Raw genomic sequence first — 25177 nt, 5'->3', positions numbered from 1 at the left:
CTGTTTGAAAGTGTCTGGCAACCAGGTACGCTGTATTGTTGTTGACTATTGCCCTATGGTGTTGTAGGATTCTGACATCCACCTGTAGTTTGGTACTGCCTACATATGAGGCCACAGGTGCATGTCAGAACATATACAGCGTACTCTGTTTTGCAATTAAAAGTGCCTTGAATTTTGATCTCATTGGGGCTAAAAGTGATTTTGTATTTGGTGGTAGAAATACCAAATTTACGAGCCCTGCAAGATGAGCATTTATACAAACCTTGTCTGGTTTGAAGCCAGGTTGTTTTTTTTGTTTTTTAAGGTTTCTGGATTGCTGCGCAAAATTTGGGATCTCATTGACACCCCTCTACGGAATGTGATGGTTGGGGTGTTTGGTAATTCAGGGGCTAGGACTGCATCCGTCAGCACTATCGACCAATTACGATTAATAATAGATCGAATTTGGAGGTGCTGTTTGTTAAAAGTAAGGATGAGTCTGGGTGTATTGGTTTCATCAGTGTCATCTGCGGTGGTATTGGTGGGTTCTAAAAGTGTTTCTCTTGGCCTCATAGTGACCTTAGTCAAGGCTTGGTTGAGGATGGATGTGCTGTAACCTCTCTGTCAATCTTTTGAGTGCCTCCTTTTTGCATACCTCCTATTGGTATGTGGTGCTGCATATTAGTTTGATTCTCAATAATTCACTGTACGGTATGCTTTTGATTAGTTGTTGGGGGTGGGCACTCGACGCATGAAGCGTTAAATTGTCTATGTAATGTGGTATTGATTTTACCTGCCTCGACATCCAAGAAATCCACCTCTGTCACTAATATGTGACACTACAATTGCGTCTTACTCTTAAAATGTAATGATGACATTTTAAGAGTAAGACGCAATTGTAGTGTGCTAGAAGAGAGCAATAAGGAGCTGGGAGTGTTGAAAAGAAGATTCAAAACAAGGGGGTATCCTGTAGAGTGGATTGATAGTGGCATACAAAAGGCATCAAAAAAGAAAAAAGAGGAAATTTTGTATGATGCGCCGAAAAAAAAGGACAAAAGGTGGTAATCAATGTAGATTTAACACTACATTTATCAGACAGCATGATGAGGTGAGAAGAATACTCAAACATTGGCACATCATTAAAAATGATCCAGTACTAGGTGAACAGGTTACTAAGAGACCACAAATCACTTTTCGCAAAGTTAGGTCCTTTAAACAGACCCTTGTAAGTAGTACCATCAAGAATACAAAAACTACATGGTTGAATAAAAAACAAGGCTTTGTCAAATGCCAGAAATGCAAGGCGTGCACGCATGGGACAAACCCTGACCAGTACAGATTAGGTTTGACCAATAAGATTTTGAAGATCAAAGGAAGATATTCATACAAAACGGATTATGCGATCTACGTACTGCAGTGGCCTGCGGTACATGGGCAGCACTATCCTAGAAGTGCGTAAGCGCATATTGCAGCATTTAAGGGCTATTAAGAATGGGGACAGAACGTACCCGGTAGCCCGACATTTTGAGAAAGTCCACAATAAGGATACGAGAGGCCTGTCGTACTATGTCATTGATTCTGTTAAAATGAATGTGAGGGGAGGTAACAGGACAAAAACTGAGGAGGCTAGAGTCCCGTTACATTAGTGAACTCCATTCTAAACAACCGGGGGGCCTGAACATGGAGGAGGACCTACATACACATTTGTAAGGTATTGAAGAGTAACAAGCATCAGCAATAAATGTAATGATTAGAAGATTTTAACATGCGTACTTAGTTTTTAATATGCACTTTTGGTGAAACAAGCTCATTGCTGAGGAAGCGTACTGAGAGTTACACAATCAAAAAGATTGTAAGCCCACTGGGGCATAACTCATAAGAGGCTAAGACATGAAATTAGAGGTGTAACCAATGTATACAATGAAGGAAGTTATAAGCTCACTTGAGCGTGATTATAAATAAACTTTAGTTCAAAACTGTTAAAGAATGCCGCAATGCATGTAAACGTAAAGAGCATGCGTTGCCATAAGAATGCGCATGAAGTAAGCACACAAAGGTGCATTTGCTAAGAATAAGCAAACGGGGGCTTGTCATAATGGAATTGTATACGAATTTTATACGAATATGCTCACAGGAGCGTTATAATGGGCAAAAGCACAACGCTAGTAATTTACAAATGTCAGAATGTATATTTGAACGTTTACATGATATTGGTTCACTTTATAATCATGTAGCAATTGTTTCAATGAAACTTTATTGTGTGTTTCTCTGCAGAAATGTTGAAAAACTACGAGTCTGTTTTCACTGTAGTCACTGTTGTAGTTTTAATGGTATACACGTCATGCAATTTAAAAATGGCCGTGCTTAGAAGCTCAATTACCAGTGAACAAGACTGCGAGTCAATTGAAACCCGTTTGGTAGCGGCAGCTAATAAAGATTAGTAAATTGCACTCTGCGTCGTCTTTGTATGCAATATATATATTTATATATATATATTATACATTACTACGTCTGTGGATTTAGAATTATTTTAATAAGCACTATATTTTTGAATGAACTAACCATAATAAAATCTTAACTGTGAGAGCTATGACTCTGTTAAGTCCCTATTCTCTGCAAGGTGACTTCAAGGATTTTGCATATACACATAGTTACGAGTCTGTCCCTAAAGCGGAACCCCATAATTATTCCTTAATCCCCATGATCCAAAGGTTACAGGGTGCTCCTTTCTCTATTTACTGTAAGTAGACCAAGGAAGATAGACTGCTTTTGGTGATAGTTTTCTACCTTTGTTTTGCATCAATTCTGTATTGAAGCATCACGTAGAATGCCTGCTGGAGCAACTGCATGGCACTGTCAACCTGTGTGCAGAGGGCGTGAGTGCCAGGGATTGTTCAGCCCAGGCTGTGAGGTCCATGAGAGCCCACTCTTATGCAGAAATAAATAAATAATGTGTTTATGCACTTCTTTTGGGTTGGTGAGAATCCATTGACATCTCGTATGCGGCTGCAGATGTTAAGTGATGAAAGATATGTTGTTGTAATTGAAGTTTTTGGCGACCGTATTTTGTGGCGAATTCACTGTTTTACCAACTGTTATTTTGTGTGCATTTATTGCCTCAAATCATAAAAAATTATGTCTGTGATCTCTTCAGGTTAGTATAGCAGTGTCAACCAGGTAGAGTTAACCTAGGTTTTTATTCATCTTAAACTTTCATAGGCTCAGTATTCTGTGAACTCCCATATCTAATTTGAAGAGAATCATTAAAGACTCAACAAAATATGTCTTTTAATGGTTGAAATGGACTGGGTTGCTTGTAAGGGATTGCATCAAAACCAGTTAGCATATTTGACAGCCTGTAAGATTTGTCACAACCATGTACTTGATGAGATCTTTTGTTTTCAGGAGGAAAAGAACATTCGATGGGCCTCAAGATGGGATTACATTTTGGAATCCATGCCTCACACACATATTCAGTGGTTTAGGTGAGTAAGTCCTTTATCTAGATGTTTTCAACTAAACACACTTGAGAGCTGTTTTTTCAGGTATAGTTTCAGTTACTGTTTGCTTAAAATTATACTGGCTTTTAAATAATTTTTCTTGGTTTGAAAACAAAACAAAGAAGACAATAGTTAAACACTAGGGTCCAACACTAATTCTAAAACCAGCTGAAAGACTAGATTTATATAGGTCTGGATTCTGCATCCCATTAAAATAGAAGAGAACTTCTGTCTACACTAAACTGTGCCATTGGAACCTATTTAAATGTCAGTGTCTGTTCTCGGAACTAGGGTCACCTGAGATTTCTTTCCTCTTTGTATGCAAGCATTAAAGTCTGTCCCTGTTCATGTGGACCGTGTTTTGAAATGCTACATTAGTATTGTATGATGGGTTGGGAGAACTTTCCTTACACTTCTTTATTTGTATCTCATTTGGTTATCCCTAGTACAATGGCAGGAGGAGCCTCACCGATTTTGTTCAGGATTCATATTTGGCCACTTTCCCTGTATGGCCCACTTTCTGACCTGATCTATTATTCTTATCATAACTTCTCATAATATGCTCAGTGTGTCTGTCCAGATCATTTGCCTGTGTGTGCAAGACCATGTTGTATTTCGGGTGTCTCCCACTTTAGCTTTCAGTGGTAAATGGTGAGTTTTCACATAGCAATTTTACGTAATCTCTTCGGGGCTGACTTGAACAATTGGAAATTTAAAGATTTTGGAGGGAACGGATGCTGCTTTAAAAGCTATATCTCCGCCTCCGTTGGATGAACGTTCTTGAGTTATGTGGCATTTTAAACATTTTTATTTTTTCTGTTCAAGTACATAGCCTAGAATTCTTAAAAACTTTAAATGTTGCTACATAAATGTGCTATTAAGTTGCTTAATGGAGCAAATTGGCTTTGGCGCCCAGTGCATGCATCTTTTCGTAAATTTCAATTGACAGTGAATCGAGCGGGACATACACCATCCTTCATCCCGAAACTGATGAACGGAAAGTGACTTTTCGTTAGTTAAATAGAGATCATATTTCAAATTCGATTTTTGTGTCTTCCTAGTTATAATTTTGTCACTATATGGTCATTGTAGGAATGTGCCCCTTTTTGACATTGTCACCCACACTTTTTGCCTGACATTTGATGCAATTTTGACTCGAAATGCAGGGCTCCAGTACTAGATCTCTTTCACAAGACTGTACTGTTGTGACCCCAATTGGCAAGACCTTAAGCAGTACCTGTAAGTCCCTAGTAAATGGTACCCCTGATACCTAGGGCTGCAGCGTGAATTGTCACCCTAAGGGAACCCTCACATAACTAATGCAGATTGTCATTGCAGAGTGGCATTTCAGGCTGTGTCTTCGTGAAGACAAAAGTGAAAACACAACATGGCACACATCTCTGTGTGCAATGCCCACAGATACTGCATGCAGTATAGCTATGTCACCCCTACAGCCGGCCTTACAGCCCTGCGGCAGGGTGCACTATACTACATGGGTAGACATATTCCCCTGTGCTGATTAGTTCCATTATTGCCAGTACAAGTGACCAGGGAAGCCATTGTAAGTATATGTGCTAGACACTGGTGAAAACAAGTTCCCCAGCTACATGATGGCTTCACTGACACCAGAGATGTTGCATTAATATGCCCACACTGATTCCAGTGATGGATTCATTAATTCTTCAACTCAGAGGGCACCTTAGAGGTGCCCCCCGAAAACCTACCAACTGCTAGTGTGACGGCTGACTGGTCCTGGCCAGCCTGCCACCACAGATGAGTTTCTGACCCCAGGGGTGAGTGCCTTTGCTATCAGGAGGCCAGAAACAAAGCCTGCGCGGGCAGAGTATGTTTTCATCCCTCTCCCACATGATGACCTGCGAATTAGCCATTCCAAGGCAAGTGGGCTTCAAAGAGCCCACTGCCTTTGGCATACAAATCTGGCTTCCCTCCCAGGAGAGGATATCCACGCAGACCTGTCCAGGGCCACTTTGGTGCATGTACAAGTGGGGAAATTAGTAGTCAGAGAGGCGTGCTGACTCTCAGGCTAGTTCCACCCATAAGGTGGGCTACCTGAATTGAATACGAAGTTTCAGGGTCGGCTATCTTTGTGATCGGAAACTTAGGAACTCTGGGACAGGGTTATGCCCACTTCATGGTCATAGAGGGGCGTAGTGACCCAAGGGTCAGTAGCCCATTGGCTACGACCCTACACTCTCCTAACGTCCCTAAATCTAGTATTTAGGGGAGCCCATAGCACCAGGAACTCTGATCCTGCCGACCCAAAAGGAGGAGGATAAAAGAACTGCTAAAACAAGAACTGAGGAAGAAGCAACTGACTTGGCACCAGTCCTGTTGGCTTGTTCGTCTGTTCCCTGACAATTTCATCAAAGTCGACTCAACCTGCAAGATTCTGTGCCTCCAAGAGCCTGGGAGGACTGCTAGTACTTCTACAAAGACCCAGGAACTCCAGTGGAGCAGCAGAGCTGTTCCCCTAAACTGTATGGACTCCAGGATCATGTAAATCTGACACCGACCAGAACCACTGCACTAGTCGCTCCAAGCCCAAATTGAAGTGGGCCGACTGTGCCAGCGTGGCCTCCCAGCCTTCCAGAGAAGAAGCACACCTTGGGTTTGCAATGAGGAGACTCCTCCACGGCTTGCAACCTCTGTTTGCACCCCCTCTTGCCCACAAGTGTCTCCAGTGACAAAAACACACCTTAAAGCACCTGTGCACCCGTCGCCTTTGGCTCGTGGAAAAGAGGACCTAAGGTGTCTACCCGGCAACAAGCAACGCAAGACTTGAGCCCCCTTGTTGGTTCAGCCTGGCTGGTCGCCCAGTCCAAACTTGCAGCCTCTTTTTAACTGGACCGATCCCCATAGGATAACCTTTGGCACCTGACTCTTAAAAAGCACCTCTGCAACCCGCCACCCCAGTACCACCTGAGGTGACCTGTTGGTGCTTCCTTGGACTTTGCCCCATACTTAACCTTAAGTCCAGGAGCTTGGTCCTGTTAGTTACTGTGAAGTGCCCAAATGCAGTACATGTTTTTCTCCCATAGGATAACATTGGGCAACCAACGCTGAAAAGCAACTCTGCACCCAGCCACCCAAGGTGACCTTTTGAGAAAGGGGAAGATGGGCTAAGACAACAGAGGTGACTGGCAAGCAAGGGACAAGAAAGTATGAAATGATCAGTTACTGTGGGAAATGCAACTTAACCAGATTTGAAGAAGTAGGCAAAGATGGATAAGAGTAAGAAAGTAGATGAATGTCAGTAAATAAAAGGTAATCAACAGTGAGAGAAGACCGAAGGAAATAATTATAACAGAGGAGAAAAGGGGAGCAGTGAGTAAGACAAGATAAATGGGAAATAGTAACATTGGCTGAGAGAGATTGATTCAAGTGGGAATAGGGTGAGAAAGAGAAGAAAGGGAGAAAGTTTTTCTTTTTTAATGCGAGTCCTTGGAGGATAGAGTAATGGTTGGGAAGCAGTCTTTGAGTAATATTGCTACTCTTTAGTGTGCCAGACTCATAGGTTCTTTAGAACGGTCTTTAAATTATATAGTTTTCAGTTGGTGTACTTGAAAATCCGAGCAGTAAAATGTTCAGTTTAGTGGCTTTTTTTTTTTTTTTTACAGAAGTGTTGGGGACAAATTAGGAGCTCCTAAAAATGCCTTGGAGTGGTTCAGGCTTGCTTGATGCAGCATAGAATTTTTAAACACCTTTTGCAAGGGCTCTCTAGTCCCACTGCTGTCTTGAGCATCTCTAGATTATTATATGAAGCTGAAGAATATAAGCTGATGGGACATTGTGGGGTTATTCCCCAGTATTTCTCTTTTTATTTTTATTTTTTAGCAGTTGGTATAACATGTTCATAAACCATAGATCGGTTTTTCAAGTCAAACTTGACAGGAAAAGAGTAACACCAAATTTTCAATAAAGGCGTAATCAGACAGTTAACACACACCTTCACTTTAAAATGCAACTATTGTTTGCGTGACATGTATTCACCCTCTACACTACACTTTTATATATAATGCAATAATTCTTACAGTGCAAGTAATATATGCAATTTCACATACAATGGTCAGCTGGTTCTCTAGGAAGGTGGAGGAGGGAGGGAAGGACATGGAAATGGGACCATTACATGGTACAGTGGTGTTCCGTTTGGAAGTGATACATAAGCAGTGACTAGGAGGACACTAGTGTGGGAGAGTATGTGGCCGTACTTTGCGGCACAGGGGACAGGATCACTTTTAAACAGTGGGGCACTTGGAAGTAACCGAAAAAATATGAGGTTCCCAATTATTGTGCTAGTTTCAAATGTTTACTGGTTGGCCTTAATACCTATGAGCCGTTGGAGGAAATCATGAAACTACCATATATTCGTGAATCTTTCACCATTTGTGCGGACACTATTGCAGTGTCAGAATCTTTCTGTTGTCCTCATTTAACCATCTTCAATGCTGTAAACCTATTACAATCTTTCTCAGTAAGTCAGACTCTGAAGGCAAGCGACAAACATATATGCAGACCATGATAGGTGGTAGTCAGTTAAAAGCTGTGTTGTCCTGAAGATGGGATTTAGATCCCACATTTGGACTATGTTTACACCGCATTGAATTTGTCTGAACTATAACGAAGAAACAAAGATAATTATACACTTTACAGCATTAAAGATGAATTAATAAGGACAATAAAAAGTGGTTTTGAAACTGCAACAGTGTGTCGTTCTGTATGGTGTAAGATTCACCAATACATTGTTTCTTAATTGGAAGTAATACCTTTTCTGGGAGTTCTTTAGCTCCTATTCAACATGCAGGTCTGCAGAGGGTTTAAGAAGACCTTCAGACAATAGGTCCTGCTCTCTTTTGATACCTGCTTTCTCCGAGTCGGACAAAAATATGTCATTGTCTCCAATCTTAATGGCATTCCCCCACAGTGGCACTTCAGTGAGATGTGGATGTACGTTAAGCAGCCTGCTCAACTCTCCATACCTTCAGTGTAGAGTAGATGTCTGGATTAAAACCCCACCTCTATTACTTGTCTCATTGTACATGATGCTCTCCTTCGCCACTGAAAACTGTATTCACGATGGCCAACCACACCCAGGTGATAGATGTAGAATGGAAGACCTTGGACTTGACTGGCCAGTCTTTTGGATAGGTAGTGCGAGTACATACATGGCAGGCCGAGTCCACCAAACCTAGTTGCTGCGCGGAACTTCAACACTTTACGTATAAACCTCCTCCTCTTCCATATGTATCTTTTACTTTCTGAATGAGTTTTTTATACTAGGCCTGGACATAACCCAAAAACGCAAAAAACCTAATGAAATCTCAGTTCATTTTAGTCCTGTACAACTGTCTCCAAATTAAAAGCCCCAAAGGAAACTCAGCAGAGGCTTTTTCAAAGCAGCAAATTTCACATTATCTTTGACCATGTCCTTCTAACTGATTCACCGGCACCAGGTTCCTGGTGGCCTATCAAAATGGTTAAGGCCCCATGGACACCTCTCTGGTGTTAATAGTAAGGGGAAGATTCTTGCTTGTATCCCCTTCACTCTATACCTCAATAAGGATGAGAAGTCGGTGATTACAATCCTTAAGTTCAGAAGAGATAAAGCCAGGTTTGGTGGTGAGAGGGGTTCTTCTTCTGCATGTAGACAAGTCACAGTAAGAACACCCTCATGTGTTCTGACAGCAGCAGAAATGGGTTCAAGGAAAAATAGAAAGTCCGACAAAATGCCCACACAATTAATCTTGGATTCTGGCTCCTCATGCAACTAAGGCACCTTCCCCACAAATACTGACCCAAGTAATAACGTGTCCCACAGTGCGAAATATGTATTTCCACTCCACAGTCAAACACCTTTTTTGCATCAGGAAACCGGGCGATCTTTTGATCTTTGACATTAAGTGCCTGTTACATAGTATTCTCAGAAAAGTTATGCATGTTATCATGCAGGGCACCCGGTAACACATCCCACTTGGGAGGGTTGTATCAATTCTAGAGTTACCTTTGTTAAAACGTTTAATATGCAAGTTAAAAAAGAAAATCTGGCAATACCTCACACAATTCAAGCAGCCCTTTCCAGATTTCGGGATAAGAGTTATAATTTCCCTGTAAAACTGTGAATGTAAAGACCCCGTCGTCTCTAAATCTTTGAACACGTTGTGCAGAATCTTCACTAACCTACTCTTCTTGACTTTGTAAAAGTCTACATTGAGCCAGTCTTCCCATTTCCCTGTATGTCCTCAATTGCCACCCGAATATCTTCAAAGTCAATGGCCAACAAAACACTTTGATTGAAACCATCAGAATTAAACGCATTCAAATGTGTAGATATGGAAATAATCAATTTAATTGTATGAACAAAATCAATCGTGTGTAACACAATTCATGGGGAAAAATGAATGAAAAACAAGCGTACAAAAATAAGGCTATTGTATTCACTTTAGCTATATTGCTGAATAACATGTTAGTAGGGGTACAGAGAAATGCAACCAGACACATGTTTAGTGTGTAGTTTGTCAATCTTATTACAATAATCATGTATGAGACAAACGTATGTCAACTCCACTCTCTAAAAGCAATCAGAAGAACATATCAATGGGCTGTAGTATTTGTACTAATGGTAGGAAAATTACAGAACAAGTGGAACTAGGAAGTTTTTGTCTCTATAGTGTTAAGCACGTGAGACAATCTTCAGGACTAATTGCAATTGTGAAACCTGATGTCCCCAACGTTGTCTCACTCCCCATCGGGTGAGAGAAATGGACCAGATTTGATTAATTAACTGATTAAGTCCTAAGTTATATTTTGGACAGGCATCAGCTCTTGCATGCTATGGAAGAACTCACACTAGTAGCCAGCCATAAATCAAACACACCAGCTCTCCTTCCTCAAAGTTTGAGGAAGGAGAGCTGGGCCAATACAACGTAGGCCCCTGGCATTGTTGGGCATATTTAACCAGTGTTTATTAAGCAAATACAACTTTGACAAACCTTTCCATGTGGTAAATCTGGCACATATTTTGGAAACCATGCTAAAACGATTGGTTTTACCAAGTGCCTTCAAGATGCTTAATTCCATTATCCCTTCAGGGCTGACCATTAGATTACTAGACCTGTACTATAGGACACCTGTGTTATATACACAACTTGCTGTAATTCAGCCTGCACTCTGCCACCAAGAGTTTAAATGAAAGCTTCCCCGTCATGTGTTAGCCACCTTAGCATTAAAGAGGATTATCACTAACCCCCTTAAACAACTGGGTGATATGGACTGTGTTGTTGTTCCAGACATTGGCAAGCTTTCCGGTGGTGTTCAGCACTCTACCTAGTCTATAATTTTAGTCCAACCTCAGAAAATACCCTATGATATTTGGCTAATGGATACACTTTATTGTGCCAAAATTTGCTTTGGTGTAGCACGTATGTATCAGGAAAGACATTTGGCACTCTAGCTCAAAATTATTTATTTTTAGATTCTTACAGCTCCACATGCATGATGATGTCAAACAGCAGATCAGCGAGCTGTGGTTCCCAGTCCTTGTTTTTCCAGCGAGGTTTGTGTGTATATTCCTGGATGAAAGTTGAGAGACTAAGTTATAGGAATTTGTCATTTGAATTTCTTTTGGGAGCAAAGAAATATATCCTTCCTTATTAATTCTGCCTCCTACATATTGCTTCGTACTTGCGATCTAATTCCAGACTTTGCCTTCCTTCCCTTCACATACACCTTCCACCTTTTGAAGCCTGCCGTCTGACAAACCACTCCTTATATATGAAGATGGCGAATAGGAGTTATGGTTGAAGAGGTTGATACTTTGTATTTGCCAATTTTTCCTTTTCTGGAAGACTCTAAAGTGAGAGGTGGTGGATCCTGAACCCACCACCTGGCAGTCACCCTAAAATATCTGTGTGATACTGTATGAAGATGCATAATTGTGTCCATATAGGTGTTGGTAGCTGATGCAGATGGAAGGAGATAAACCTCTTATGCTATTGGAAACTTTGAATCAACAATTCAGTCATTTCATATTTTGTGGATACTCTTTGTCCCTACATCATACATGCCACACTTTAACAGCTTTATTATACATAATTTTGCATTTGTGTAGAGTGTATGTCTTTTTAGTGCTTGATTTCAAACGTTTTTAAATATTTCTTCTGCTTACAAATAAAGTTAAAAAAATAACCTACCTCAATAAATATAATAATTTAGCCCCGTTAATGGGTGTTATTTTTCCTGAAGCATTGCCTGTTATTTCGAAAGTACCGTTTGGTGGGTGTAACAGAAACCTCCGAAGAAAACTGTTAAAACAAATTATTTGTAAAATGTTGAGCAAATGAGAAAAATAGTGATGGGTGGAATTGAAGTAATCTCAGCCACTGTTGGAAGCAACTCCAGATAGGTTTCGTTTTAGGAAAATGAAATAGCCGCTAGACTGTGTTACTAAACAATGTCTTCTTTCCACAATGCATATAATAGTATTCCTGTTTACAAGAGTGCCTGATGGTATCTTGGTGGGAATTGTAATCTCTAAATGGTCAGAAAAGGGGTAAGATGCAAACTTCTAATCATATGACACTTAAAATGAAACTATATTGATAGTGATCAATTTATGTTGCTGTTTGTTTCGTAGCATCATGAATTCTCTGGTAATCGTCTTATTCTTATCTGGAATGGTAGCCATGATAATGCTACGGACTTTGCATAAAGATATTGCAAGATACAATCAAATGGATTCTACAGTAAGTTACATTTTCCTGCAATACGTGGTTTTCGGTTTGTTTTAATTGCCAACTAAAGAAAATATAACAATTATTTGTTTATTCAATGGATCAGTGTTACAGTCGTAATGTATTTATTATATTTTATTCCAGGTAAATTGTTTGATACATTCATTCTGCTTTATAGGATCCTGGACATATAATTCCATTAAACTGATGTGAGATCCTAGAACAGTGAAAATTTGCGCAGCCCTGATTTATTCTTTCTATTCGTTATGGGAAGATCCCTAACCACTGTTGGCTTAATTTTTCTCTTTGTTTTTTAAAAATATATTTTTATTTGCATTTCATAGATTTATACAACATACATAATAAAACTGTATCACATGACGCTTGTGTCCAGGCGCATTGTTATTCTTGGTAGTTAGTTTATAAAACAGAAGAAGGTATTATTAATCTTAAACAGGCAGTATAAAGTAAAAAGATCCACACATATAGTGTATAATTTTTATTGCGCCGCTAGTACTTTATGTAGCATTATAAAAATGCCATATTTAACACCATGTAACTCATTTAGAAGGTCAAGCTAATTACAAAACTAATAATTCTCCCATGGCTATAGCAGTGGGGGATGGCTGTGTTCAAAAGCTGAATTAGAGCGTTAATTGAGAAAAGGGAAAGTGGAAGTTTTGAAACATTCAGAATGTACTTTGGTGTTCTATGGTATGTTAAAAGCATGTATGGCAAAAGACGTATAATTTGCTGTTCCAGCTTATAGACCTAAGGTCTCTGTCCAACGACCGTGGGTGACCTGCCCTTCGCAAGGGGGTTGTGTCATTACTTCTAGTCTATGAAAATTCCTTGCGTAGCTCTTCCCTTTTCCTGGTAACAGGGTATTTACCAAGGCCTCAGGCTTCTCTATGTAGGGCAATAGTTTTACTAGCCGTAACCTTTTTAACAGCTGACTTCCATTACCTAATATAGGGACCTGAAGTAGAGTTCAAGATAGTTCTAATGGCCCATATCGCCAGTCTCTGTAATATATCTGCCAGTTTAATTCCTACCTTATCCAGTATTGGGGTATCTTTCATAGATTCACATGCCTGAATCATTCCCCGTGGCTGAGGCGGGAGTCCCACGATAATAATACATATAAAAGCAGTGCCTTAGAATAAAGTTGTAGTAGGCTGACAAGACAGTAGGTCCAAAAGGCCCAAAGCTTAGTAGCCTATCTACCTCATTATATGAAAAAGAGCTGAAAATAGCTCCAACCAATCAGAAGCCAGCACCCTTTAGAACAGGGGTCTCCAAACCGGTCCTGGAGGGCCGGATCCATGCCATATTTTTAAAATACCTACATGTATCTCAATGGGGATATCCAAAAAATCTGGCATGGATCCGGCCCTCCAGGACCGGTTTGGAGACCCCTGCTTTAGAACCTTCCCAGCAGAGGCAGTTCTCCTCAGATTTTCACCGCACGTTGTGTGGAAAGGAGTCTCCCTGAGTGCCTATTCAGTTTTTCTTCTTTGTTCCTTCAGGATGTCTGAAAAGAAAGCTCTCTTCAAGGCTTGCAGGACCTGTGATGAGAAGAGGGTCCATGTAGATGATCAGCATAAAGACTGCATCTACTGCCTACATCCTAATCACATTGTAAAGGATTGTAGGATATGTCGAACCTTCCCTGCCAAGACCATCAGGGACAGGGAGGCAAGAGTTCTTTTATGGTTCAAATCAACTTTTACGGATGATGAGGACAGGGCCTCTACTTCCAGCAAAAGAGTCAGATCCATAGACCGCTCTTCTCCTGAGTGGAGGAAACATCATAAATCCTCTCATAGAGCGTCAGAACACACAAGGAGTTAGTCTTCACCTCCTTCTGTATCACCTTTATCTTCGCCTTCAGAGTCTACCAAATCTTCAGCTACTAAAACAGTGAGTAAAGCCCAGGTCAAGACTCTTTCACTGGTGTCTTCTCACACAGTCTCTGTGACTTCTTCTACTTCAAGTTCTTCATCTACGGTCTCTACAAAAGCTATAACCTCTCCTATTGTGTCATCAAAAGTTTCTGCTTCTAGGAAAACTTTTGGGGTTAAAGAATCTTCTGTCACTCCTTCATTAAAAAATCACCGTCGACGACCTCCCGTCGACGATAGTACCCTCAATGAAGTCATCGTCCACGAAAACCCTGTCTAAGTCGTCGACGAAGAGCCCGTCAATGGCAGGTCCATTGACGAAGAGCCAGTCGACGGCAACCCCGTCGACGACGGCAATCCCATCGACGACGGCAGCCCCGTCGACCGCAACCCCGTCGACGAAGAGTCCATCGATGGCAGCCCCGTCGACAAAGAGCCCATAGACGACTATTCCGTCGATGAGGGCCTCGTCAACGAAGATCCCGTCGACGACTACTCAGTCTACGACGAGCCCATCAATGACACAGTCGGCTGTTGCACCTTTGGTCAAGATGCCCATGTCGACGTAGAGTCCTTTTATGACCAAAAGTCGACCTGTGAAATCTTGGTCTGTATTACCTCAGGTGTCCCAAGCATCGCCTGTTATGTACACCCATTTTCAATTAAAAACGTACCATAAGCAAGACTATACCAATATTTCTCCTTTGTTACCTTCACATATCTTGGAGACATATGTAGAGGAAGAAGAATCTGATGAAGATCACGACGAGGAGGAAGGACCTTTTGGGATTGCACGCCATCCATCAGAGTTGCAGATAAAATGTCAGGAAGAGGATGAAGAGGACGACTTCTATGAGCATTTTTACCAGAAGACTTGTCTATTCCTTATCATAGACAGTCACATAGGGTTTCACGTTCGGAGGACCCAAGTCATCTTCCTCCTTCATTGATTCAGGATTTACAGGCCATGTTGGCCGACTATCAGCAGAGGTTTCCACCTACACCCTCTAATCCAACTGTACCTACAGTACTGGCGGTTACACCTACGCCACCACCACCGATAGAAGAGCCTACCTCACCAAGACACTTTGTATAGCCAATACCACAAGGAAATCAGGATACTTCATCATCAGATGAAGATGAAAGAGAGGAAGGCGAATTGCCTAATAATACCCCAATTTCAACTCTACCAGATAAAGAGGGCAGACGATTGGACTTGATAGGAAAAAAGTTCTCCACCAATGCTGTATCGTCCATCAAGGCAGCGAATTCTCTGGCAATTTTGGCACGTTATGACCGCCAGATGTGGTCAGAGTTATCGGAATTCTTAAAACTGATACCTGAAGATCGCCAGCAGGAAGCACGAAGGTTAGTGCTCGAAGGATAACGGGCTACATCAGAAATAATTGACTGCGCCTTAGATATTGCAAACACGAACTTTCGGCAGCTAGCAGGAGCTGCTGTTCTCAGACGCCAGGGATGGCTCAGAGCAACCTCTTTTGGATCTGAGGTACAGACTAAAATATTAAATATGGCTTACGATGGCATATCACTCTTTGGTAAGCATATAGATGACGCTTTATTGACCATCAAGACAGACACGTACAAGGCTAAGTCGCTGGGTACCCTGCAGTATAAGCGAGGATCTTTCAGAGGATCAAGGGGTCATGGTTTTTCCTCGAGGGGAAATTACCACAATCAGCAAAACAGACAATACCAGTCTCAATATAAACAGCCTTATTACCAGTCTTCGTACAGGCAATCATCTTCAAGCAATTTCTCTCGTCAAGGCGGACGCCGGCGACCGAGCAATCAAGGCCGCGACTCAAATAAACTACAATGAACTTTGCCGGAAGCCCGTCGAACCTTCTCCCCTCCCTGTGGGCGCGAAGATCTCAGCCTTTTTCCAACAATAGCAGAACATCACATCAGATCAGTGGGTCCTCAACCTTGTTCAAAGAGGGTACACTCTGGAGTTCTTAAAGAAACCACCTACGACCCCGCCCAAGGGTCCCCCTTCCCCTCGTCTTCACTTACTGTTCAAAGAATGTTTAAACATGTTCCGCAAGAATGCGATAGAAAGAGTTCCAGGCTCGCAAAAAGGGAAAGGATTCTACTCTCGATTCTTTCTCATAAGGAAAAAATCGGGGGAGTGGCACCCGATTCTCGACTTGTGCAGACTCAACAAGTTTCTGAAGAAACAGAGTTTTCGGATGGTGGCATTAGCAGATGTGTTGAGCTGCCTCAGTAAAGGGGACTTTATGGCTTCTCTGGACTTGGAAGACGCTTACTTCCATATCCCTATACATCCCAAACATCGCAAATAGGACTTACTCTCAATGCCAACAAGTCACAGTTGCAACCCCTCCAAATTCTAACCTTTCTGGGAGCAACAATAGACACCCAACAATGCAAAGCGTTCTTGTCACAGGATCGCCAGCACAAGTTACAAAGCCTGGCAAGGTTAATTTAAAGAAAAAAGTCAGTTTCTGTCCGAACATTCGCTTCTCTTCTGGGGATGTGCTCTTCGGCGATCAGTTTAGTCCTGCTTGCAAGACTCAGGATGAGACCGCTGCAAGAAGAGCTGCACAGACAATGGCAGCAGGCTGGAGGGTCATTCGACGATTCCATAAAGGTAACCACACGAACTATACAGGCTCTCCACTGGTGGTCAAAAAGAAGCAATCTGTCTCCGGGTCTCATGTTCCTAGCCACTTACCCAGCGTTTGTCCTGACCACGGACGCATCTATGGAGGGGTGGGGAGGACACCTCCAAGACCTTCAAATTCAGGGACGATGGTCTCAACAATATCAGCAAAAACACATCAACATTCTCGAACTGAGACATTTTTCTCTCTCTGCAAGCATTCCTTCAGAGAATTGCGAACTCCTCAAGTGCTGGTGCGTACGGACAATACCACCATCATGTATTACATCAACAAACAAGGGGGGACGAGGTCTCTCTCCCTATCGTAGGAAGCTCAAGAGATGTGGGAGTGGGTTATCAAGCATGGCATAACCCTCGGAGCGGAGCATGTCAAAGGAACTCAAAATTCTCTAGCCGACAACCTCAGCAGATCTCTCACAGGTTGCCACGAGTGGGAGTTAGAACAATTACAGGTGAACAGGAGCTTCCGAATGTGGAGCACACCAACTCTAGACCGGTTTGCAACGCAACAGAACAGCAAATGCCTTTATTACGCCAGCCGATTTCCTCAACGGGGATCAAGAGGGAATCCCCTGTCCATGCGATGGTCGGGGATTTATGCATACGCTTTTCCCCCGATACCATTAATTCCGAGGGTTCTGCAGAAGATGAAGAGGGACATTGCAGTCTTATCCTAATTGCTCCTCGCTGGCCGAGGCAGTATTGGTTCCAATAGTTACTTCTGTTGTCACAACAACATCCGATTCGTCTCAAACCTACACTCTCCATGCTGACAAGGGAGAGAGGTCAGATTCTACATCCGGATCCACAATCGCTTCACTTGCACGCCTGGCTCCTGACTTCTTAGAATTCAAAGATCTCAGAATTTCTCAGGACGGTAGAGATATTCTATCTAAAGCCCACGCTCAAAGTACTATCAAAACATACCGCTTTAAATGGAAACGCTTCTGTCATTGGTGTGAAACAAATAATGTGCATCCACTTCAGGCCCCACCAGAGGATATCCTTCCCTATTTACTATCACTAGCTAAAGCAGGTCTAGTATTCTCATCTATCAAAGTCCATCTCACTGCGATTTCTAGATTCAGAAGGAGTTCTTACAAGCCATCACTGTGTTCTTCGTCACTTTAAAAGGGCTATTTCAAGCTTTTCCTCCAATTCGACCTCCACCTCTAGAATGAGATCTCAATACAGTTTTATCTATTGATGAGGAGACCTTTTGAACCAATTCACTAGGCTGAACTAAAAATTTTAACCTGGAAGGTGGCTCTTTTATTAGCTCTCACTTCAGCCTGGAGGGTTAGTGAAATCAAGGCTTTCACAATTTCGGAACCTTTTCTACATTTTTCTAAGGATTACGTTACTCTGCGAACAAATCCAAAATTCATTCCTAAGGTACTATCTCAATTCCACCTGAACCAACCAGTAAAGCTAAAGACCTTTTTCCCGGATCCAGTTACACCGGCAGAAAAGGCTTTGCTCTCTCTTGATGTGAAACGTGGCTTGAAGTTCTACCTTCAAAGAACTAAGGATATAAGAAAATCTAATCAGCTGTTGATCGCTTATGGTCAAGCCACAATGGGACAAGCCGTGACCAAAGCAACGGTGGCCAGATGGTTATCTTCTGTCGTACAATTTTGCCATGATAAAGCCAACAAACCTCTGCTCAGAAAGGTGAAAGCACATTCCACCAGAACTATGTCGGCTTCTACAGCCTTATTTGCTGGGGTCACACTGGAGAACATTTGTCGTGCTGCTACATGGAAAAATGTCCACACGTTCACGAAGCACTACTGCTTACAATCTGCGTCGCAGGACGATGCAGCAGTGGGACAAGCTGTTCATCAACATCTCCTTCATTAAGTTTAGACTTTTAAATGTCTCTCTTATTGCATTAATGTTGTATGAGTATAATCATATCCACTGTAATGTTTCTGGGGATCAAATACTGTTGCTTAATATGAAGTATGTTACCCGACTATAATTATTTATTTTCAGAAGGTTTCTGCATTTATATGTATTTACATATTCTACTGCTCTATAACCTTCCGGATGTGTGGGGAATATGTAGATTTACGCTTTGTCTCCCACCTTACGCAAACGACATTATTAGGCTTACTGCTTGCTATTCTGATTAAGTCATGTGAATCTATAAAAGATACCCCAATACTGGTTAAGAAAACAAGTTACTTACCTGTAACTACAGTTATCCAGTATTGGTATCTTTCATAGATTCACATGCACCCACCCTCCTCCCTGGCAGGACAGGTCTCTAATGGGGATACCTAATTCTCACTTGTGCTAAGAAAATCTGAGGAGAACTGCCTCTGCTAGGAAGGTTCTAGAGGGTGCTGGCATCTGATTGGTTGGAGCTATTTTCAGCTCTTTTTCATATAATGAGGTAGATAGGCTACTATGCTTTGGGCCTTTTGGACCTACTGTCTTGTCAGCCTACTACAATTTTATTCTAAGGCACTGCTTTTATATGTATTATTACCGTGGGACCCCGCCTCAGCGACAGGGAATGATTCAGGCATGTGAATCTATGAAAGATACCAATACTGGATAACTGTAGTTCTGTAGTAGGGGTTCTCTGTGTATAGTCGTCATCTAGTGAATAGTCCCTCCCATGTGCGTGGACCCCGGCAATCAAAAATAATCTCTTAAGCTGTCAAAAAATGCAGAACTGCAAAGACACTTAAGAGAGAATTTAAAGACAAATAAAGCAGCCTATATCCACAGGCTACACTGTCCAGTACTTGAACTAGAAATTCCACCAAAAAAAACGCACAGCATGCCCAGTTTCCTCCATAGAGAAACTTGCCTCTACCAGTAAAAGCCTCTGGAATGATAGAGAGGAAGGCATGGACAGACAAGCCCCATAGGCTGCCATTATGTGGCTTAAACAGGATACTGTGCCTTTAAGAGAACTTTCCAGAACTTCTCCCAGTATCCCAGAATGCACAGCAGGTCCCTCTTACTTTCAGTTCTTTTTTCCGGCTCCTAACAGGACCCTGGCATTGAGCTCTCCCTTTTTCAAGGGTTTATTGGAATTTTGTGCTTTTTTGGTTTTAAAAGTGTTTTCAGTTTGTGTACTTGGTGTTTCCCTTCACTCCTGTGTATTTGTTCAGGCTTTTTAGGGCTCTAAAATGCCTGCTCTCTTCGACAAGTGCCCAGCATGTGGAAGGAAGAAGTCCAAGACTGATCCACACAATGTCTGCATACTCTTGTCTCCCTGATCCACATGTCCCTGAAGAATGTGACATCTGCCAGAACTTTTCAGCAAGTACCCTGAGGGAAAGGCTGAAGATTAGGCTTCAGGGCCTAGAGGAGAGACGACTGCAGGCTGCAGGTGGGTCTGGGCAGGCTGGGAAGGCTCCCTCTGCCTCTGCTGAGGCCTCTGGGGGGCTCCCCAGAGGCAGGAAGCCCAGCAAACGGTCCCGGTCTCCGTCGGCGTCGATTGCATCGACGACGACGTCGAGAGGGATGACGACGGTGTGTTCCCCATCTCCCCGGGGCTCCAGGTCGAGACAGCGTTAAGGATCGACGTTGAAGGGCCTGGGTAGGCCGCCGTCGCGATCACCGTCGACTGAGTCTTCGTCGGCGTCGAGCCATCGACGTCGAAGAAGGAGCAAAAGGCGTCGGCGCTCGCCGTCGAGGCGACGGCGACGTCGCCGTCGAGAAGACGGTCGGCGTCGAGGGGATCCTCGACGTCGAGGACCTCGAGAAAGCAGTCGGCGTCGAGAAGGAGTCGACGCTCATCGTCGAGGACTGAATGTTCGACGTCGCGGAGGCGGCGTTCGGCGTCGAGGAAGAAGCGTTCAACGTCACGGAGGCGGCGTTCGAAGCCGGAGTCGCGGAGGCGACGTTCAACGCCGGAAAAGCGACGCTCGGTGTCGAGAAGAAAGAGATCGGCGTCTCTGAGACTTTCCAACTCTCCTAAGCGCAGCAGAAGGAGTTCTGGCGCCAGAAGTCACGCTGGGTCTGGTGGAGAACGCCAGAGATGGCGATCACCTACTGGGGAGGCTGGTTCGCAGCCCCCTCCCCCGAAGAAGTCACCGGGCTCGGTATACTCGGTGGTTTATACACCACCTTGGCCGAAGACGCCCCCACCTCCTGTACCTAAGGAGGATCCTCCCATCAACCCTCCGCTTCCGCCACTTCCTCCCTCGGGACAACCACCACCACCGCTTCCGCCTCATGGGCCAGCTCCTCGGTCAGAGATACCTCCTGTTCCTCCGCCAAGGTCGGTGTCACTGCCTCCACTCCCTACACCGCCTAAGGGGACGCCTAAACCAAAACCCCAGGATAGACCACGGAAGACGCCTCCACGGAGACCTGCGGAGCGTCCACGAACTGGGAGATCACGACCTCGTTCCAGGAGGAGGGAACGATCGCGCAACAGGTCATCCACGCGGTCGAGACGACGCCACAGGACGCGCAGGTCTCGTTCCCATACGGGGTCTTCAGGGACTATTCTCCGACTTTGTCGGAGTCACCGGAGACAAGGGTGTCACCAGTTGATGATCTGGTGTCCTTTCATGATGTCCTGTTAAGAGGGGCAGCTAAATTGGGCATCTCGTTGACGGTGCCCACGCCCAAGACATCGGTGATCTTCGAGACGCTGCACCAGAAATATCTGTCTCTGCCATTACTACCACTGGTACAGGGCCTGGAGGATCTGGCCATGGACCTTTTTCTCACCCCGGCGGTGACTAAGGCGGCCTCCTCGAGACTACAGAAAAAATACCGGGCTCCCGACTCGGATCCGGCTTTTCTAAGGGTGGAACCTCCTCCAGACTTTGTGATAGTGACGGCGGCCCGGAAACAGCATGCCACCACTCCATCATCCACAGTCCCACCAGATAAGGAATTTAGATGGCTGGATTCGGCTGGAAGGAAGGTTTGTGGGACGTCTGCGACTTCCACGAAGGCTGCGAGTGCCACGGCCTTTTTGGGGCGGTATGACCGAGCCCTCTGGGAATCCCTCCAGCAGTTTGTAGAACACCTGCCTCGTGACAAGAGAGAAGATTTCCAGGAGGTGTTGAATGAGGGGATGTTGGTGGCGAATCAGGTCATCAGTGCTGCAGCCGATTCTTCCCTCCTGGCGGCGCATGGTTTCTGCAATGGGATTAACCAGCGAAGACACGCCTGGCTCTGCCTCACGTCGCTGAAACTGGACGCACAACAAAGGGTTGCCAATTTACCATTCTCTGGCGAAACCCTGTTAAGAAAAAAAGGGGATGACGAAATGGGCCGCATGAAGGCGGAGGCCGAAACACGGCTGTGGGTCTGGAAAAGTCCAAAGATAACAAGAAATCGTACCGCCCGTTCCAGAGACGGTTCGGTGGTCAGGCCAGAGGGCGTGGCCAGGCTTCGGGACAGCAGCAACAGCAACAGCAGCAGTTCCGAAGACCGTTCCAGAAGCGCCAGAAAGGCAGAGGCGGCCAACAGTCTGCACCAGTGACCAAAGGCCCGGCCGGGTCTAGGCCCTGAGCGCTTACTTTCCCTGCAACCGTTACCCACTTCGGTGGGGGGAAGCGTTAAATTTTTTCTGGCAGAGTTGAGAAAAATTACTCAGGACAAGTGGGTGCTGAATATTTTTTGCAATGGATACAGTCTTCGGTTCACCAGCCCGCCTCCAGCAATTCCACTGGTCAGCTCGCAGTTTCAGCTGCGCGAGCTTCAGGCGGAGGCCGATATCCTGTTAAAGAAAGGGGCGATAGAAGACGTACCTCTGTCTCAAAGAGGAAGAGGTCTGTACTCCCGGTTCTTCCTGGTTCGCAAGAAGGACAAGAACAAGTTCAGGCCCATTCTGGACTTGCGACAGGCAAACAAGTGGATTCACAGAGAGAAGTTTCGCATTCTGTTGCTGCATCAGATTTATCCTCAGTTGCAACAGGGAGACTGGCTATGTGCTATAGACCTACAAGATGTGTACCTCCATGTGCCCATTGCACACAAACACAGGAATTTCCTGCGATTCCAAGTCGGCGCCAATCATTATCAATACACAGTACTGCCATTCGGACTGAAGTCTGCGCCGGGAACTTTCTCGAAGTGCATGGCGGTGGTAGCAGCACACCTGAGGAAGAACACTGTGTTCGTCTACCCGTACCTGGACGATTGGTTGATCAAGGCCTCCTCCTTCTCGGAAGCTCAAGCACACTTCCAGAAGACGTGCGTTCTCTTGAACAAGCTGGGAATTGCACATCAACATGTCGAAGTCTGTCCCGACTCCGCTCCAATGCATACAGTACTTGGGAGCCTCCATCAATACGCTGTCAGCAAGCGTGTCTCCTTCAGAGGAGCGACGATTATCAATCCTTCCGAAGGCTCAGGCTCTTATGACCACTCCATCTACAACAGTGAGGACAGTGTCTTCTCTACTGGGATTGATGGCCTCTTGTATCTTCCTAACGCCACACGCACGACTGCACATGAGACCGTTGCAAGAGTGCTTGGAGGACCAGTGGGATCAGAGGAAAGGATTTTGGGACGACAAGATACGACTGTCTCTGCATGCTCTTCAGTCTCTGAAGTGGTGGTGTTCAGCGGAGAATCTCCTCAGAGGGGTTCCCTTCCACAAAGACATTCCCACTCAGACTGTCGTGACAGATGCTTCTCTCCACGGTTGGGGGGCGCACTCCGGAGACTTACAGATTCAAGGAACATGGTCCCCGATGGAGGCCACGTATCACATCAATTTCCTGGAACTCCGAGCTGTTCACTTGGCACTGAAGGCCTTTCATCCGTCCTTTCAGACCAACTCTCTGCTTGTACAGACTGACAATACGACCACGATGTATTACCTCAACAAGCAGGGGGGTTCGAGATCACGCACTCTGTCGCAGGAGGCGCAGGCGATCTGGCACTGGCTTCTGGCCAGAGGACTGACGATAACGGCTACCCATCTGCCAGGTGTGCAGAATGTTCAGGCGGAAGCACTGAGCAGACTGATTCAGGAAAACCACGAATGGGTCATAAACTACTAAGTACTAGGAGAAGTCTTCGCAAGGTGGGGTACTCCAGACGTAGATCTGTTCGCCACCGCCGAAATCAGCAAATGCTGAGACTTCGCCTCCAGGTACTTACTACCAGCAGGGGACGCTGGGGAATGCGCTATGAATCAACTGGTCGAACAGCTTTCTGTACGCTTTTCCACCCATTCCCCTGATGCTGGCGGTGCTCATCAAGCTGACCCGGTCCAGGGCGCGGATGATACTTATTGCCCCGGAATGGCCCAGGCAGTGGTGGTTCACGGACCTGCTTCACCGATCTCTCCTTCCTGACATACGGCTTCCGTGCAGGCCGGACCTTCTCACTAAGTTCGGGGGGCAGATGTTGCACCCCAACCTCTCGTCTTTGAGTTTGGCGGCATGGCTCCTGAGATAGTGCAATATGGCCATTTGAATCTGCTCGAAGATTGCATGGACATACTGAAGGAGTCTAAGCGACCTTCCACTCTGACTTCCTATGCTTACAAGTGGAAGAGGTTCTGTATCTGGTGCAAGTCCAAGAACTATGACCCGACGACGTGCAAGGAAGATGTCATCCTTCTTTACCTTCTACATTTGGCTCAGTCTGACCTTAATGTTCATTCCATTAAAGTTCATCTCGCTGCATTGACTGCCTACAGGAAATGCCCTTCAACTTCCTTCTTCCAGATCCCTGTGATCAAAGATTTTCTGGAAGGCTTGAAGGAAGTATTCCCTCCTATCAGGCTTCCTTCGCCTTCATGGGAATTGAATGTGGTGCTGTCCAGGTTGATGAAGGAGCCTTTTGAACCTATTCATAAGGCTTCGTTGCAGCACCTGTCCTGGAAGGCAGCGTTCCTCGTGGCCATTACATCGGCCCGCAGGGTGAGTGAAATTCAGGCGTTGTGTTGCCAAGAACCTTATACTGTATTTCATGCTGCTAAGGTTATGCGTACTCACCCTAAATTTCTTCCCAAAGTTATTTCTGATTTTCATGTCAACCAGACCATAACTTTGCCTACGTTTTTTCAGAATCCTTCATCTCCAGCGGAAAGGTCTTTACATTCCCTGGATGTTAGGAGGGTGTTGAAATTTTATCTGGATAAGACCAAAGATATTCGTAGGTCAGATCAATTGTTTATCAATTATGGATCGGTCAGGACGGGTCTTGCTACCTCTAAGCAGTCCATCTCTAGGTGGATTGTGTCCTGCATACAGATGTGTTACCAAAAAGCTAATAAGACCGTAGGAGGTAAGCCTAAGGCTCATATCACCAGGGGCAACGCTGCCACGACTGCTTTGCTCCGTAATGTTCCTATTGCCGAAATCTGTAAGGGGGCCACTTGGAGGCCGGTCCATACCTTTGCTAAGCAGTACTACCTGGACACTGATGCCAGGGCAG

At 44.4% G+C, this 25177-nt stretch overlaps 1 protein-coding gene across 1 annotated transcript in view; it reads left to right on the top strand.

Annotated features, from left to right (window-relative positions):
- TM9SF2 (transmembrane 9 superfamily member 2) overlaps positions 1-25177 on the top strand; it is a 395116-nt gene that overhangs the window by 179380 nt on the left and 190559 nt on the right. Inside the window, exons 8-9 of the mRNA XM_086934380.1 lie at positions 3385-3464; positions 12130-12238. Of these exons, the coding sequence (XP_086790506.1) occupies positions 3385-3464; positions 12130-12238 (189 nt within the window). The remainder of the gene's footprint in view (positions 1-3384; positions 3465-12129; positions 12239-25177) is intronic.

The sequence above is a fragment of the Lissotriton vulgaris genome, chromosome 8 (assembly GCF_964263255.1).
Source record: "Lissotriton vulgaris chromosome 8, aLisVul1.2, whole genome shotgun sequence".
NCBI lineage: Eukaryota > Metazoa > Chordata > Amphibia > Caudata > Salamandridae > Lissotriton > Lissotriton vulgaris.
Note: the sequence above shows the minus strand (reverse complement) of the source record. Positions and strands in the feature narration are given on the sequence as shown.